Below are 18,189 nucleotides of genomic sequence, written 5' to 3' on the forward strand. Positions count from 1 at the left end.
ATTTCATCTGGCAATGCTGGCTCCTCCTGAGCACGGACACAGCATGCACACCCTTTCAACAAGGAGTAATCTAATTAAAATGTATACTTGCATATGGACATGCTGTGCCACTCTTTTCCAATGCAATTGTAAGGATTATTACAAGAATATCAGTCCTCTCCAGCCAGCAGGTTAAAAGTCTTCTCTCCACAGCTATTGCTGTTGCTTTGCTCCATGTTTGAGATACGGACAGCTGGTTTTTTCTTAGCCCTGTCCTCTTTTAGAAAAGCATGGCTGCTTCAGATAAACACAAGCAACACACTTTTCCTGACCCACTGAGAAGCACATGCTAATGACCATTTCAGGACTGAAATGCACCCTGCCAGCAGCTTTTACAAAATAAAGCTTGATTTCCTGAGGACTGTTCAAACAGAGGTCAAAAACCTGACCCTTAAAGAAAATTATAATCTTGTTACTTACTTCAGTAGGACTAAATTTCATCCTGTCTTTGTTCCACTGTATTTCTTCTCCCAGTTCCTTCCTTATTTGTACCTCTTTTTTGGAGTGTGTTGCTGACTAAATTGCAGAGAAGCCACCCAAGCCTCAATAAGAGGAGCCTGCAGCAGCTACCACCTCTGTCCTCTCAAAAAAGTTAAGATATTGTCCCCACCCTCAATTCATCAACAGTCTAATTCCTGGTTGGATAATCCTACTCTTTGTGCGATTAAAATCTAGGTTATAAATTTGCATGTATTAATTACAAGTTATATTTAATTTACAGGGCTCTCTCTTCTGGGATAATGACAGCAGTAATAAATAAAACTATTTAAAGCCTCATATTTCTTGTAGTATAGCTATGTACAAATTCTTAAGGGGACTCTACAGTCTTTCACTGCAGATCAGGGAACAAGCTCCATTTAGTTTTTTTACTGTTTTAAGCCAACCCAGTTTTCTCTTGCAACCCTCCAAATGCCCCTCCCCTGCAAGCAGGTAAACCACTAACTAGGTAAAGAACTGAGCAGCAGATTGGCTCAAATGGCTGTTCCTTCAGACAGTAGCTCACATCTCCCTCAGCAGTGGAAGCAGTGGGATGTTTGCATTTAGTGCTCTACAAACTGTATTTTTTTTTGGTTGGGAAAGTAATTTCTTTACATGGCTGACTGCTAGACACTCCATCAATGTCCTAACTGAAAGGTTTCAGTTACATAACATTATCTCCAAAGTGCCTACATATATTCTTTAAAAACAATTACTCCTTCTCTCCATCGTCACTATTTGCTGGAATCTTTTACCCTTGCAGTGTCAACAATGACTAACAAACCACAGGTTAGTGTCAGCCTCACTTGAACTCATTCTTCCCTTCTTTCCTAAATCTCTCTCCAGAACACCTCCGCAGGATTACTCACATCTTCTCAGAACTCCTTCCTCTTGTTTACCTGAGCTGTGCCAAACAAGTCGAACAAGCAATTAAGCTTTTCCCAACATCCTCATCTGGCACATCTTTTCAATGCCCCAAGATACACAGAAAGAATGAGCGTAAGGCTATAGATACCTGTTCAGCTTCATCAGATAAAGATGCTGCTGGCCAAGAGAATCTAAATGCTCCAAGCCTTTCAGAGTAGCAGCACGATCATGCAAATCCCATAGCCTTGTATGTTTTGATAACTTCTGTGCTTACAGCCAGGATATATAGGGCATAATCTTTGAATAATACAACTTCTGCAGTGTCTAACTCATGTTGTGGTTTAACCCCAGCCAGCAACTAAGTACACACAGCCACTCGCTCCCTGCCCCCCCCATCCCCTTATGGGATGGGGAAGAGAACTGGAAAAAGGTAAAACCCATGGGTTGAGATAAGAACAGTTTAATAATTGAAGTAAAATATTATTATTATTATACATAACAAAGAGACAGGAATAAACCCTAAGAAACACAAATGATGCACTATATAATTGCTCATCAACCACTGACCCCTGCCCAGCCTCTCCTCAGACAGGGATCCCAGACAACTCCCCAGTTCATATGCTGAGCATGACATTCTATGGTATGGAATATCTCTTTTGCCAGTTCATGTCAGGTTTTCTGGCTGTGCTCCCTCCCAGCTTCCTGTGCACATCCTTACTCTGCAGTGGCAGAGCATGGGAAACTAGAAAGTGCTTGACTTAGGAGTAAGCACTACTTAGCAACAACTAAAACATCAGCGTGTTACCAACATTATTCCCAGACTAGAGCCAAAACACAGGGCACCAGCTACCAAGAAAGAAAATTAACTCTATCCCAGCCAAAACCAGGACACTCCATATATTGTCACCTGCACCATGCACCTTCTTGAAGTACGTGGGTCACTGCTTTACGTGGCAGCCAGGTATGCATGGTTTTTCATTGTCACTTGCCAGTGACATCATCTGGCTTCTCTCAGTACTATTGTGTCTAACCTCTTATGTTCGTTCAAAGGAATCATTTTCTGATTACTCTATACTTTCATGATTATAAAATTGCCCTCTACTGCTAGTGTCATCTGACTTAAGAACAGGTTCACTGTTTAGCAAAAGACCTGACAGAACAATGTATTGCTATTGAAAAACAAAGTAAATGAATCTATCTGAAGTCATCTTTATACAATAAAGAAAATGAGAGTCTATGTAAAGGTTTTAAGTTTTTTGCCCTGGAGCAAAAAAACCCCACTCTCTAGAGTTGCCAATATTTGGAAAGAATTAAAAGTAGCCACAACATTTTTTTTCACAAAATGCAAATCAAGTGACTGGATTAATTCATCTAGGTCACAAATATCAAAGCATGTGTCACAGAAAACCAAAACTTAAAATAAACACAATCAATTTTACCTTGACAAAATGTAGCATTGATCCTTTTGTAGCCTTGTGGGCATTCCATCATAGGACTGTATCCGTGGTAAGCTGAAAAAAATTTACATCAGTCAAATACCTGACAGCCAAATTATTATGAAGCTAAAAAAAAACCCCAACAAACCAAAACCATAGAAACACTGTAAGTTTTTATGATGTATAAGTATAAAAGGTCAAGAAATTAAAGTTCGTACAGGTAACCTTATTTCCATCTCTTCCCACATGTATACCACCTACATCTTCATTTATCTGGTGAAACTTACATTTTTCCCAGAAAAAGAAATCTTTGAAATCAGGACATTATCCTTCATCCTAGTTGTTTTCAAATAGTCAAATAATTACTTTCCCAAGCCAGCTACAAGTATAATTTTGGGAAAAGATACAGTTGAAAATCTGCAATGGAAACTCAATGGTTTTAAGCCTGAAAGCAGCTTTAGAAAGCAGAATTATCTTAAATGTTAAGAAAAATTGTTGGGCACTATTTCTCCTGCCACAATGAGCTAAAAATATTTGAAATACAGAGGAAATAGATTTAAATAAACTTTTAAAACAAGGCAAAAAATAAAAAGGCACATTTCTGATTTATGTAACAAAGTTGCTGAATTTTATAAGACAGTCACTTACTGGTTGATCCGTATAAACTGTCAAGCGCATAACAACATGCAAAACACAGACTGAATTCCATCTTGCCAAAATAGAAAGTGTTCAGTTAACTAATTTTTTACTTTTATTGTTTCTTTCTTTCACTTAAGGTTGCTTTTGAGACTACAGGAAACTGTTTAGTGATTCTTTAACGGCTATCATAAGTGAGAGCAATAACTTCTTTGTATGGTTATGCCCTGAAAACCAATCTCTTGGCAAAGCCAAGTACTTTATTAAACATATAGGACTAAACTTTTGGCACTATGATCACACAAGTGCCTTTAGTAAGAGTCAAGAGATTTTTTCATAATTTGAATGCTACAACAGAGATACTTTATACTTGGTCAGATCTTTTGTTTTCTTTTGAAAGTGTTCTAAGCCTTTCAGATATTCAGCAGGCCAAAATAAATGAATAAATAAATAAATCAAGCATATTACTTTCCATCTTTACCCTATATAAATTGTCAAATAAGACAGAATAACTGAGATAATGTTTTCAATTGGCTCCACTTCACATATAATACCCAAATTGCTTATTTTAAAACTGGTAACTAGTTGAATATAAAGGTGGAAGGGAAAAAGAATAAATTATTTTCATTAGTTATAAAGCTTTGGAAAAAATTAAGTGATGATCTTGAGTAGCAGGGCTTGGAGGGAGATAGTTTTAATTCATATTGATGTGAATTATTTATAATAATTGCTTAATTAGAACATTAAGATTCTCCTTAGAGATTGCTTAAAGTGATAAAATGGTTAAACACAAAAAAAAAGGAATGGTCAAAATACAGCAACAGTGCTCTAAGCACACACTTCTCCATCTTTACTACTACATACGACTACAACCATTTTAATACAAATTAAAATTTGACAATTTCTTCTCTCACCATAAAGTAGCAGCAACACATTTATTTTTAAGGTAGCTCCAATCTTTTCACAGTGTTACTATTAAAATAAATTGAAAATTAAGATGAGATTTTCAAAAGTGCAATGCATTAGCCTATTCCTGATCCTCAAAAATGTCAATGAAACTCCTAATGCTCATGTTTGCAGAGTCAGATTCCTAAGTGTACTGCTTATGTCCTAACTTACCTGTGTTTGACATTACAGATCTGACTCAATTCACACTAAACCCAGGAGAGTTTCTAACTTTTTGTGGACAGGAATGGTACCCTGCAGTACAGGCTGGTAGAGGAGGAAAGAGAGAGCGCAGAGCTCTTCCGGTTGTAAATGCGGAACAGCACATAAGCTATGCCAGGCCCTTTCCAGTGCTGCAATGCATTTTCCCATCCAGGGTGACTCAGCTGCTCTAGAAAGTGCAGTGGTGAAGTGAGGTCAGAGGTTTTAACCTCTCCTTTTTGCCTCTCCCTCCCTCCTTATCCTCCTACTCCCACACTGAACAGGAAACAGCGGCTTACTAGCAGCTGTTTTCTTCCTTCTACAAACGCGAGCAGGTCACAGCAGGTGAAGGAGCTTGTTCAGTGATGGCTAGTGCATCCATGTAGGAGCTGGATAGAGTCCTACATTACTTACCTTTTACTCACTTAGACAACCTGTTTGTAATTATTAACTGTTAGCAAGGCGCCTGAACGATCATTACATTCCCAACGTAACACAGAAATGCACTTTGTCTTAAGTCATCTTCTGTACAAGCCCTCAAAAATGAAGATCTGTTCCAAAATGTCTTTTTTTTGTTTTGTTTTGTTTTGAGTAATACTGGATAACCCATAAAGTTACAGACATGGCCAAGACTTACAGTCTCAGGCCAAGACACTTGACTTTGCAAGAGCACAGAAATCCTGACTCAGCAGTCGCTATTACCCAGAATACGCAAGTACCTCTTTGCAAAGTGACAAAATGCTATTTAAGTCCATGGGAACAAGACACACACACAGACTTACGTACACTGTTAAGTAGCTTACTGAAGAGAGAAGAAAAGTGCCAGCTAATGAGACTGAAGTATATGTTTCAATATTCTGCTGTGGATTTTGCAGAGGATCATATTAAATGCAACCTGATTACAGATTATTATATACAGGTCAGCTTTGAACAAAGTTTATGAAGCACAAAACCATAAAAGCAAAAGGAAGCTTGTTTGCTTCCAAAAAGTCTACAATAAAAATGGTAATACCAATTTAGTGAAATATCAGAACAGGTCAAAATTACACAGGACTATTGTGGGACTAACATTACCTGCTGAGACACTACCATGAACATCACTTAACTGATAAGTTACTAATAATTTACTTGATGCTTTTTTTCCATCCAATAACACACATATAAATTTATAAAATATATATATGCATACTCTTTTTACTACTGAAACTTTCCCATTACTGTAAAAACAACATGCAAAAAGAAAACTCAAAACCTTGATGAAATAGAAATTCATAAGCACAACTCCACACTTGATTAAATCTTATAATAAATTTACATTTATATTTGGAGATTGCTTGCTCTACAGAAGCATAACACTGCGATACTGACATGAGGCTAAATTTGACACCAATGCCCAAAGTACACTTAGGCCCAGATTCTAAATAGATTTGAAAGTTTCAGTTGTATGCCTAAATTCAAACTGAACATCTATAAAACTGTAAGATGCTGCAAGACCACTTGAACTCCTGCAACACTCTGAATTTACCACTTTAAGTTCTTAGAACTCTGAAAATTCACCATTTGCATCCATGAAGAACTGCTGTAAGTCCTGGCATGACTGAACAGCATCATGCTCAACTTATTCCTAAATTAAATCTAGACTAACATCTATCAGAGCTTCCTGAGAGATTCAGTGAGTATTCTCGAAACATAAACCTACCAAATCATACTCTTGATACAATGTAGTGGTAGATGAGACTGTATTTTAACCTGGAGAAAACAGCACACCATCTCCTCCTCCCTTCTTAAAACACTACAGCGAGCGCTCCCACCTATAAAGATGAGAGATTTATCCTATTACATCTAGGAGAAACAAACCCTTACTTTCCAGGAATGCTTTAATCACAAGGACAGGATTAATCCAAGTGGCAACATTCTCTGTCTCCTCTTGCATTTGTACAGCTACATTCAAAAAAACAATTCCAGATTGAGCCAGAAAGCAGGAGCTAGCATGACTCATACCACAATTAATTAAGGACACTGGGAAAGAGACTGTCCAGTCCTGTTCCAAGAATTGTTTCTACATTTTATGGATTAAGGCATCTCCTCATAGGTATAAAATGTAGATTAGAAATTCTTCTGGCAGATAAAGGAACACTCTGAATTGTCCCATCTTGAGTAAGCGTGCTAGTCATCAAGCTTTTATCATCAAAGCAAAGTGCTTATCCCATTAGCATTTAAAAAAAAAAAATCTTACTCAGTGCTTGGAAAAAAGCATGGTGGAATGAATTCCCTTCAGGAGAGGCTTTAGGGTGAGTTCAGGCACTTCTCTGGACCCGACTAGAAAGCATCTGTGGACCAGAATTTCAGACATGGTTTGCCCCAGTGTTTCCTCGTCTGCTTGCTCTTAACACCATGCCAAGCATGTTGGCATTAAGCAGCTGCCTGACCAACACACCCATTGCGGATTCCAGGCTGAGACAACCAGCATTTTACCTGAGCTATGAAGAACTAGCAAATGGGCTTCCTTTTGAGCCAGGCACCAGAAATTTGTAGTTCTAACCAGTTTTTGGCTGAAACACATCTGAGGCTCTCATCCTTTTTCTCACGACACATGTACATCCACTAAGCAACATTCAGCATGCCCACATGCTTCTGATGCACAAGGTTTTCATTTGTACTAAAACTGCAACACGTTCTGGAGAAAGCTAAAAAAATCAGTACACATTTCACAATTCATACACCAATACAGAATGCATGTCTGTCAGAGACTGTATTTATGTTACAGGAATAAAAATTTAGATACCCAAGTCTTTTATTAACTATGGCCCTCAAAGACCCCAAGGAGGCTTTCTTTCAGAAGATAAGCATACTCCAAAACACAAAATTTAAATGCTTCATAAACTAGCAGACCAGACTGAGTCAGCATAAATTTATATCAGCCTCGGGTAGAAGAAACAGTAGGAGAAGTAGGAGTAACAGCAGGTTTTCCTCTACAATTGTATTTACAACCACATTAAGACTTATGGACAAAAATATGCTTAACCTCCCCCCCCCCCCAACAAACCCAAAATCAAACACTGAACACATTTCTAGCATCGCTATCTGTATGAGTAACAGGTGCCTAGAAGACCTAGGTAAGAAGACTGTGAGTCCCTGCATTATTTTTTCCCATTAACTGCAAGTCCACTACATCTGCAAAACTGAGATTACATTATCTCTTCTCATCTTTCATTTAGGGATGAGAATACAAAGTGACAGAGAAGTACTACTATTCCTGTGAAGAAATAATGTGATTCACCAAGTTCAAGAGACTAGCTTCACCTATCATGCAAATAATTAGATTCTTTCTCATTATAATACAATGTCAAATCATAACAAAATTGTGCGGAAGTTTTTGTCATTGTCTAATTGTTGAGGAAGATATTTCAAAAACAGAGCAAAAAAAATGCAACTGACAATTCAGAGCCTGGAAAACTTTGGATCCGAACTTGAAAGTTCATCTGCAGTCCCAAGAGGTCACTGCATTCTCTCCAAGCAGTAACTGGCGCCTCTATAATTTAACATTTCTGTGCAAACTTTAAAAAAAATAAATCCAGCTGGAAGAGGCTGGATGACTCAATGTCATTATCCTTTCTGCACTGAGAAACCGCAACAGTGCATCACTGACTTAAACGAGGAGGAAGGGAAAAAAATCCCAATGACGTTAACTTTGCTGGCTGCACCGAATGCCTGCATATTGTAACTCTGCTGGCATGCAGGAGAATTCCAGTTTCTACAGCTTCTCCCTGATCAAACCATAGCCTATTCTTTTACTATGTTCCTTCCCCTACCCCACTAAAAAAGGAAAAAATACTTGTTGAGGGAACAAAAAGTCATAAACTGATCCAGAGAATAACAACAAAATAGCACTTACACGGCTTCTTAGGACATTTCTGGCATTTGTTAAAACCCCAGGAAGTACCCACGGTTCCACAGCAGTCTTCTTGTTTGGAAAGGCCAGGAAGTGCTTTGCCACACTGGAATAGTCAGGTAAAGAATACTCTTGTTAGCAATACTGTATGATGCTCACTTCCAGTACAATATTCTTTTACACAGGTAAAAGTAAATTAGGTGACATTATCATCTTGCCCTGTGTCAATTTCAAAAGGAGGAGAAAAAAGAGAACAGTATTATATAGGAATAAGTGAGGGTATTTCCAATGTAATAACTTGCCATTGGCACCTATCCCCTGCATTCTTCCTCATAAAACCATACTCATCCACTTTTTCAAAAGCTGTATAAATTGTTTCAAATACCTAATTACTCTCAAAGACAAAAAGTATGGCGGATTTCTAGAACGTTATTTCCTATTAAAAAGCCTCAACTTCCTGCCAACTTCTGTTTAATGTTTAGGAACACTTACTGAAAATTGCCAGATTGTAATTACACATTCTGCTGCCCAGATACTGAAGAAGGTAACACAAATAAGATGATCAAAGCCAGTTACTGGTGTCTGTGTTACTCCGAACAAGTGTCTCTTTCCCCATGTAAATATTCATATTAATCTTGCAATAAATTCTCACATCAATATTCCTCTTCTCACCCCAATCAAGAATACAGTTACTATGCTTTTTATTAATAAGAATACTAATTTTTGGAAACTTTCACAGTACTAGTTATATCATTTACGGTCGCAATTTTCTTTCATTTTGCATGCTAAAGAAGGCTTGAATTTATTTCTGAGATGCAGACATTTAAAAAGTACACCTAAACTTGTTTATTAAGTATAAAATAGAAGTGCACAAAGCACATGAAATGTAGACAACAACTGCACTTATTAATACTGTCAAAGCAAATGCTGATGCAAATTGCAGCGAACAATTCAAATGCACTAAAGTGTGAATCCTCAATATGGAGTGAGCAGATCTTCCCTAATCTAACTTTCCTTCCTGACAGCATACAAACCTCTGACCAAATGCTCACTGCTGCTGAGCTCTCAGCTCAAGATTGCTGGCTCATCCTACAGAATAGGCTGTGGCCTTGTGATTTCTTCCACTTTCAGCTAGTAATCTGGTCACTCTGCATTGGGTGTGAATGCACAGGCACTGATAGCTTCCTCCAACTTTCCCATACATCCATTCACCCCTGTGTGAATGCTCAGGCACTGATAGCTTCCTCCAACTTTCCCATACATCCATGAGTCAGGGGTGTTTCTGAAGTACAGTGTTACTCTGTGTAGCTTCACAGTGTGACTAACAGGCTATCCCCACAATGTCAGGGCTCTGACTCATCAGAACATCCCCTCCTTTCACTGGGAGGGGTGGCAAGACCTCAGCCCAGCCATCTTCTCTGCCTCTTTCCATAGATGCTCCCCAGATGCCTCCTGAAATATCTCAGCAACAAATTAAAAGCAGCACCACTTCACTGTTTAAACATCAAAATGTAAAGTGCAGCCTGCAGCAGCTCAGTACTTGCTGCATGTGAAGCTTAGACATCTGTCAAAGAATGTGTGAGCAGCTGGGAGTATCCTGTTCCAGTAAAAACCTCTCTTGTGAAACGTGTTTTTAGTACCAGGGCAACTTACTGAAGTTACGGTGTGCCTCTGCACATCATCCATACAGAAGTAGTTAGCACTGTTTCTGCTTTGAGTGACACATGAACAGCATAAAGAACAGAGTGGCCAAACAGGTTAATAGAGAGTGCTCAGTTATTGTGGAACTTCAGGAGTCACACGTTCACACTGCTGTCTGCAGAGGGTCTTCTGACATTTTCCCATGTTCCAAGAGGTGAGAAACAGTCATCACCTGGATGGTTAAGACCATAAATTATCTAAGCAGCTCCCACCTTTCAGATGCAGGTCTAGACATACACTATTTGAATATGTGTCTGTCAGGCTGTCTTGCACTTCACTGTCTTGGGCACTGGCTGGATTAGTACAAGATTGACCATTTCTTGTCAGTCAGAGCCTGTTAAGTTCTGTTTCAAAGAATCAGCTCTTGGCCTGGCACTTAACAAAGGTTATCAAGCTGCACAAACAGGGAATTCTGCTCAACTCCTTCTGCTGCAGCAACTTCGATGTTTTCAAAACTGGAACTAGCTCTCTCAACAGCCTTTGGCTAGATGATGTACAGATTTTACTGCGTTACCAGAAGCTCAAAAATCCTCCAACAAAAGAGTATTCATAATTTCTCTTCCAAGTGGCTGTCCTAAAACCAGAGAATTCATGCTGCATCTTTACACAATGCTGGTTTCTCAACTCGCATCTCACATGAACATGCTCTAGGAAGCACCATTCTACTTTATAATCACAGCTACTCAGTTTTGTAATTACAGTTGCTCAATTCCTTTTCTAGCATTGGGACTGCTACTGAAAAGACAGAGAAGCCACTTGCTAAAGTCATATACTGTGGCTGGTTTTGAGTCAGCCAGCCACTTTGCACTTGACTCTTGTCCCCACCTTGTACCTCAGTTTCACAAATCTCTCTCTGAAAAGAAATGGGAGGAATCAAGGCTGGTGCTGCACCTCCCCTTATGATCTCAGAAATGGAGCATTTGGGCAGCAAGGCACATTATCTAACACTCAGTGCTTCTCTGCAGGGTCACAAGCATCAAGGACACATCCCAGCAGCTTGTGTCAAGGTAAGACTCCACTAATGTGAGAGCCAACATGCCATCACAGACTGGTTGGTTTTGGTTTTTTTTCTTTCCCCCCCCAGAACAGAAAAGGTGTCATTTAGTAGTAGTAAATTAAAAGCATATAAAACAAAGTAGAAGAAAAAAAAAATAAAAGAGAAGGAAGATGGACTACAGCCCACTTTTAGTTTAGGTGTGGTGCTACAGCATTTGCACTCTACTGAAAATCATGATCTCTGTGGTCATAATTTTTTCAAATTTTTCTTATAAAAACCATGAGCAAAAATAAGTATGCCAAAGTCTGAGTCATCTGGCAACTGTGGTTTGTAGTCCTGTCAGTAAAAACTGGCAATGATTAAAGCTGCTGCTCTCACTGCCTCTTTGGTGAATTAAAGCTTAAAGAATCAATGATAACTTTGTTAATGTGCAGATCATTGTAGAAACTGGCCAGGGAGGAAAAGCAACTGCCATATGGGACTCCCAGTGGTGTTAGATCTGTGTCATTTTGGAGCTATTTATCAGAAAAAAATGACTGCTCTGCAAAGTCCTAAGCCAAGCAGAAACAGAGTTTGTCTACGACTAATAAACCCTGATTTCTCTAAACCTGTGTTGGAAGTACATCTGATAATGCTTCAGATACTTTCAATACTCATGGTACTGCACAAACTATTTCCCAGCCAGCTACAGTTTCTTAAGATGCTCTTCCCTTTCAAAACCCTAAGCATCAATGAACCAAAGCTATTTCTACTGATCTCAAAACCTTTTAGGTAATTTCTATCCACTTCAAGAGTCTTACACACTTCCACACTGAGAACAACTCATTAGTTCTTCACACAGTCTCTTCCAGCCTCTGAGTCACAAGTGACTAGGAAGGTCACTTGGAGGAATCCGTAACTATTTTTAGTTTGTCTCACCATTCAACACATAAATATGAACTTAAAATAAGCAGGGAAGCTAAAGACAAGCATACAGCTCACACTGTGCATGAAGATGATGACATTCCCTAAGCGTAGGTTTATACCTTTCTATCCATCATCCACACACATTTTAAACTAATCTGGCCTGTATTCCTGAGGGCTTCTGGAAAAAAGAATAGATTTTCATGAATGATACCTCTGTCAGAAGCTAATGATTTACAGATAATTCTTATTGGTTCAGAATGCAAAGAAGTCATGAAGGATTGGTATAAAGGAGCTCAACTGTGCTAAAAGAGGCTCAGCAGTAGCAGCAATATGAGCACACATGGTACTGCTATAAAACAAAGTTCTTCCCGGGTAAAGCACTCACAGACACTGAAAGTATTGTTTTGTATCCACATATTTTTCCCCATGCATGCCTGGGCTTCTATGCCAATATTTTATATAACTGAAGGAAATACTGAATATTCCCACTGATAGACTGAAGTTCTGGCTGACCCTGTGATAGTGCACAAAGACCACCCCAAGCCACACCATATCTTTGGTCCTCTGTCCAGACTCCAGCCTCTGCACTGTCTCCAAGTCTTGGAGAGCTTAATAGTATTGGAGTTGAGCGCTGCCACCAGGCTTTCATGTGTTCTTCAGCGCCAGGGAAAAGGAAGGATTATATCCTCAAAATCCCTCTGCTAAGGCAGCAGAAGAAATTTATTCAGCTCCCTGTAAAGTGCAGTAGAGAGCCCAGTCTGGCAATTAGTCCCAGGGCAACTGCAAAGAATTCTGGCCGAGGGACCACATGTCCTGGGACTCCCACTCCTGCGTGACCCATCTACAAATCCTTGTCATAAACTGTTAGTTAAAACCACAAAACAGGCATAAATAAAGGAGTGTCACATGATTATGACTGAAATTGATAGGTGCTTTGCCTGGGTTAATAGCTAATGACTCTAGGATTCAGCTCAAAAGCCTGCATTTCACATACCACAATAGCAGAAGTGAATGGATACACTGTTTAACTTTCTGTAAACTATTCAACAGGCACAGACCTTGGGCTGTTGCTTTTTCTTTTTTTCCTATAGGCACGACAAACAGAGTAAGAAACCTCAAACTTAATAAACAGTATTACTGAAAGAATTAATTAACATGCTTAATTAGCTTACTGACCAGCTGAATGACAGGTAGTTACAAATGAAGACTATTACCCCATGAATGCCTGTTAGTGCTGGTTCACTAACAAGCATTGTCTCATAAGCAGAGGAGAAAAACTTAAATACTTCCAGACTTTCTAAAAGAACTGGTAGAGAATTTGTTTTGGCTTTAGCAGAACATTCTTCGTAGGCAAGTAAAAATTATCCAGCTTTCTTATATTTGAGTAATTAAAACAATGTTTGGTGTTTTTGGTATCTGATACATCTTTAATCTTCTGATATTTCAGGGTACTGGTCTTGCAAAGAATCTATTGCGAATGAAGCATTAATCCTGGAAATGAATCCGCACTGATTTCTGACAGTCTATTTGTTTAAGAAGTTCATAAGCCAAACCATGAGCTTCAAGGAATTCCAGACAGTTATTTTATGGGATGGTATTTTTAAGACTATTCTAAAGAAAAAAAGTTTTAAAACTGCTTTAAGAAAAAAAGTACCAGTATAAGGCACAGAATTTTACTTGTATCATTTTTTCCTGCCTAAGGGATATGAATAGGGAAGTTCATTTCATACACCTGTCAAAAAATGAAAATACCTGAAATTTACCTCCATAGGAAATGTTTTGCTAGAACTAAACAATGATATTTATACAACTGAATGAACGATTTCAACTGGGATATTACTACTGTCATTGCCTCCAGACTACATACACTAAAGTCATTGCATGTAGTAGTATCTATACCTTAGGTTGTGTATTAAGAGTTACCATATGCTGAACCGAGGACACATTTGAATGCATATATGTTTTGATCACACTGAAAAAATTGATAACCTTTATAATTTTCAGTAAGCTTTTACAAGTATTCGCCATTAATGTTATTTAGCTTCATTTTAAAAAATATATAAAAATAAGCTTCTATAGTCTGCTATAGCTAATATGTTTTTCTTTAATACGATTTGTCAAAGTATTACTATAATACACCAGATTTCACCTCAATAACAGAGCTACTCTAATTCAGGCATTCTTATCAAGTACAGATCTTTTCTGCAGCACCTTTCAAAGTACTTTGCAAGGGAAGCAGAAAGCATTATTTAGCAAACAACGGACAAGGAAGGAGTGGGACATAGACCCAAAACACTGCAACCTGTAACTGATCTGAATTTAAAATACCTCAATAAAAGGAGGGATCAGAGACAGTAATTTTTAAATTCTTTCAGTGATCACTTTAGAGAACAGTGTGGCTCCTCTCAGCAGTTGCACAGCACAACTGAGGGACAGTGAGGAGCGATGAACAAGTGTAGACAGACATGACTTCTTAGCCAGCTTCTTTTATGGACATTCAGGCATACGTTGCCTTCAGCCAGATAAGCAACTTCAGTATCTGTCTCTTTAGAATAACAACTCCTTTCTAATTTTGTTCTTATATTACAGATGCTGAGTTGACCAGAAATCTCCTTTAGTAAAACTGGTACTCGAAAATATCTGCTGAAATGAACAGCATTACTTGCAAATCTAGTCAGAAAGAGTCTGCTTTAGAGAAATTTGGAAATACCAGCTTCTCCAATTTCATGCTGCTTGCAAAAAATGTCTCCCTCTTTACAGTTAAGCAAATAAAGGGACAAACCAATTTTGAAGAAAAAGTTACTTTTTTTAGTCTAAATACTGAAATGCAGTAACTATATGAAAACACGAGTATCTTAGTAGACACTTCAAAGTGACCTTGGCAAAAAAAGTGATGCTTAATTATATTAATTCTGACAGACGGTAGGCATCTGCATTCTTTTCTCAATACTTATATGCAAAATTAACAGGACTCAAGATTACCAACACAATCTTTACTAGGCGCACCACTGACACTGTAGAAGTATTTTAGGAAATAAAGAGATAATCTGTGTCATAATAAAAGTATTTTTAGTAGAATCAAAATAAAAATCAGCCAAACAGGGGGAATTACAGAAGAGAAACATAATAATCTTATATGCTTGCTTTTTAAATATGATGTAAACAATCAGTGGTCTAAGATGACCAACTCCTTGGATTTCAGAAATACAGGACTACATGGCTGTAAAGGACCTTGCAGGACACCACATCCAGTCTCCAGCTTTTGAAGACACTGTAATATACAGAGCTCCCCCGAAATTCACCATTCTCCAACTTAAGTGTTTTGTTTTTTTTTATCCTACTGTTTCCATTGCATCTGTTTCACAACTTCAAGGCTCTGTTTTCTCAATGTAATTTTCTATATAATAAGGTGCAAGTTTAGGTAAAGGTTTATTTCCTATGTTTTCATGAACGAGAAGTTTCTGGCCTGTAGCTTAACTGTTAGTTTATTATACAACCTGCAAAAATCTTTTTGGTACTAGGAAAGCATTTGATGAACCACAGCTTTTACAGGTCATATCACAGTAAGCTATCATATAACATGGTAAGCTATCCTGGACCAATCACCACTAACATCTCCCATAGGAGAAATAATTGCTAAGTGTTCCACTTAGAGAAAATAGAGGCAGCCAGGAAAAGTGAACTGACTTGAACAGAAAAGAGAACCATCAAGAACATTATTTGTTTCCCATATTGCTTTTAAAAATTTGAAATATTAATACTACTTTTACAGTTGCTCTTTTCACTCTATTTCTCAATGCTGAGGACACTTCAGAAACCACTCACAATTAAGCAATACATACATACATGTGTATATGTATTTATTAAACCATACATCTTTATTCTAAAAGTACGAAATTTCATTCCTCTAGCCCCTATCTCTCTCCTCCTGTCCTTCTAAGCTTGTAGACTGACATTTTCACATATCACTTAATCTTTCCTCATGGGCATGAGACAGTACAACTACATCAACAGGAGGTCTGCAAGAGCTGTTGTTAATTAGGATTGATTGAAGGTCTGAGAATACAACTAGATTCTTCAACTATTTGTACCAGAATGTCCTCCAAGCTTTAGTTCAGGGTGGCTCCAGTTGCTGACTTTAACACTGTGCACACTGCTGGAAATGCACTGCAGAAAATACGCCCCTGCTCTCTTGGGATTTGAGTACAGCAACTATCCTACTGTTTTTACAGGACTACTGTTTTTTGATGAGATACATTAAAGGAATTTAACTAAGGTGGGGTGCAGAGGAATGTGTTGGGAGTTGAAAAATATTCCACAGAAAGTTGGGAAGAAACCCAAAGCATTAAAAGCAAAGGACCTATAATTGAAGACCAGCTGAAATTCAAGGAGAAAACAAAGTTGGAGAGAATCATAGAATGGTAGAGGTGACATACATACAAAAATCACAGCAGAGATTCTAATACTGGTTTCATCCTGTACTTTTAGCCTGGAGCAAAAGTAATTTCAGCAAAGTCTTTGTTAACTTGATCAATTTGCCTACAAGAGGCCACACACATATCCTTCCATCAATGTGCTCTGTAGATGGTAAAGTCCCCTCTGATCCTGGGACATTTAATAAAACATTTCTGAAGCCAAACATACAATCCACCCTACAAAAAATAAATGTAAAACACTGATGATTGTTGAAAAAAAAGTACAGATATTCATATTAACCAGCATAAACTCCAGAAAGGACTTGTGACACGTCACTACTCACAGGGAAAGATCAGTTTAGCATCTTGTCTGAACAGATAGAGAATCCTCACATTTATCAAAACAAGTATCAAAGAAATGGAAAACCAAATTCTTTTAGAATTCAGATTCAGGTGAATGAATCACTTAAACCTATATTTGTGCAAGGTCTCAATGAATGCTCTACAAAAATGCCATACTACAATTCTCGTTCTAAACCGAACCATTAAATTAAATAACAAAAAGTCTCAGAAATCCTTACTATGCTCTTCTCCAAGACTGACACTGAAAAGGGATCAATGAAATTTGTAAAAAAAAATGAGAACATGCACTATTCTAAACTGGGAGGCACAACCTTTTCTTGAGAGCATGGAAACCACATTTTTTCCAGAGAAATACTGAAAAAAAAGATTAAAATTATAAATAGGAGACTGAACATTTAGCAGGATCCCAAGTCAGGTATGAGGGCAATGCAAGCTTACTTTCATTTTTCTCCCAGTTTACAAGGAACATGTCACTGTCTTTTGGTTGAGTAAGCTTTAGTTTCAAAACCATTGTAATGTGAGGGGCATGCACAGGACACAAAGTTTTAGCTATGTGTCCTAGGTTCAGCTGTAGCAGTCATTTTTTCTTCTTAGTATCTGGTGCAGCGCTGTGGTTTTGACCTTCAGCCTGGGAACAGCACTGATAACACTGACCTTTTTAGTTGTTGCTCAGTAACATTTACTCTGACCAAGGACTTTCTGAGTCTCATGCTCTGGCAGGGATGAGGGGAAGCCGGGAGGAAGCAGAAACAGAACACCTGACCCAAACTAGCCAAAGAGGTATTCCATACCACAGCACATCATGCCCAGTATATAAACTGGGGGCAGTTACCCAGAAGGGCTAGATCACTGCCAGGGTCAGGCTGGGTATTGGTCGGTGGGTGGGGAGCAGCTGTATTCTCTTCCCTTGTTATTTCCCTTATCATTATTATTACTGGTGGTAGCAGCAGTGGTTTTGTGTTATACCTTAGTTACTGGACTGTTCTTATCTCAACCCGTGGGAGTTACATTCTTTCCATTCTCCTCCCCAACCCTCTGGGAGTGGGGAGGGAGGAAGGGGGAGGAGTGAGAGAGGGGGCTGCCTGACTGAGTTGCCGACTGGGCTTAAACCATGACACTATTTCATTTGAAATATCCCACTCATGCATGTGGCAGAAAGAACAGGCAGGAAACTGCTCAAGCAGAAGAGAGGAGATAAAAAATTCCAAGTCTAACACTGAGGAAGAAATTTTGTCCTGAGGACAATAAGGGGGCTGGAGCACCTCCTATACGAAGACAGGCTAAGAGAACTGGGGCAGTTCATCCTGGAGAAGG

The 18,189-nt window shown here is 38.5% G+C and overlaps 2 protein-coding genes across 9 annotated transcripts in view; one reads left to right on the top strand and one right to left on the bottom strand.

The window, feature by feature from the left end:
* The window catches only part of FAM98A (family with sequence similarity 98 member A), a 185,086-nt gene extending 184,006 nt beyond the window's left edge, over positions 1-1,080 (top strand). Inside the window, exon 10 of the transcript XR_009746537.1 lies at positions 1,066-1,080. The gene's annotated coding sequence lies outside the window, so the exon portion shown is untranslated. The remainder of the gene's footprint in view (positions 1-1,065) is intronic.
* Positions 1-18,189, bottom strand: part of LTBP1 (latent transforming growth factor beta binding protein 1) — a 198,879-nt gene that overhangs the window by 82,043 nt on the left and 98,647 nt on the right. For all 8 annotated transcript variants that reach the window (XM_061471023.1, XM_061471019.1, XM_061471017.1 and 5 more), the window contains 2 exons: positions 8,497-8,599; positions 2,823-2,894 (listed from right to left, as the gene is read on the bottom strand). In XM_061471023.1, the coding sequence (XP_061327007.1) occupies positions 2,823-2,894; positions 8,497-8,599 (175 nt within the window). The remainder of the gene's footprint in view (positions 1-2,822; positions 2,895-8,496; positions 8,600-18,189) is intronic.

This window comes from Pezoporus flaviventris, unplaced genomic scaffold, assembly GCF_033815535.1.
Source record: "Pezoporus flaviventris isolate CSIRO_AGI_PZ_B2104156 unplaced genomic scaffold, CSIRO_AGI_Pfla_v1 ptg000066l, whole genome shotgun sequence".
In the NCBI taxonomy this organism is placed as follows: Eukaryota; Metazoa; Chordata; class Aves; order Psittaciformes; family Psittacidae; genus Pezoporus; species Pezoporus flaviventris.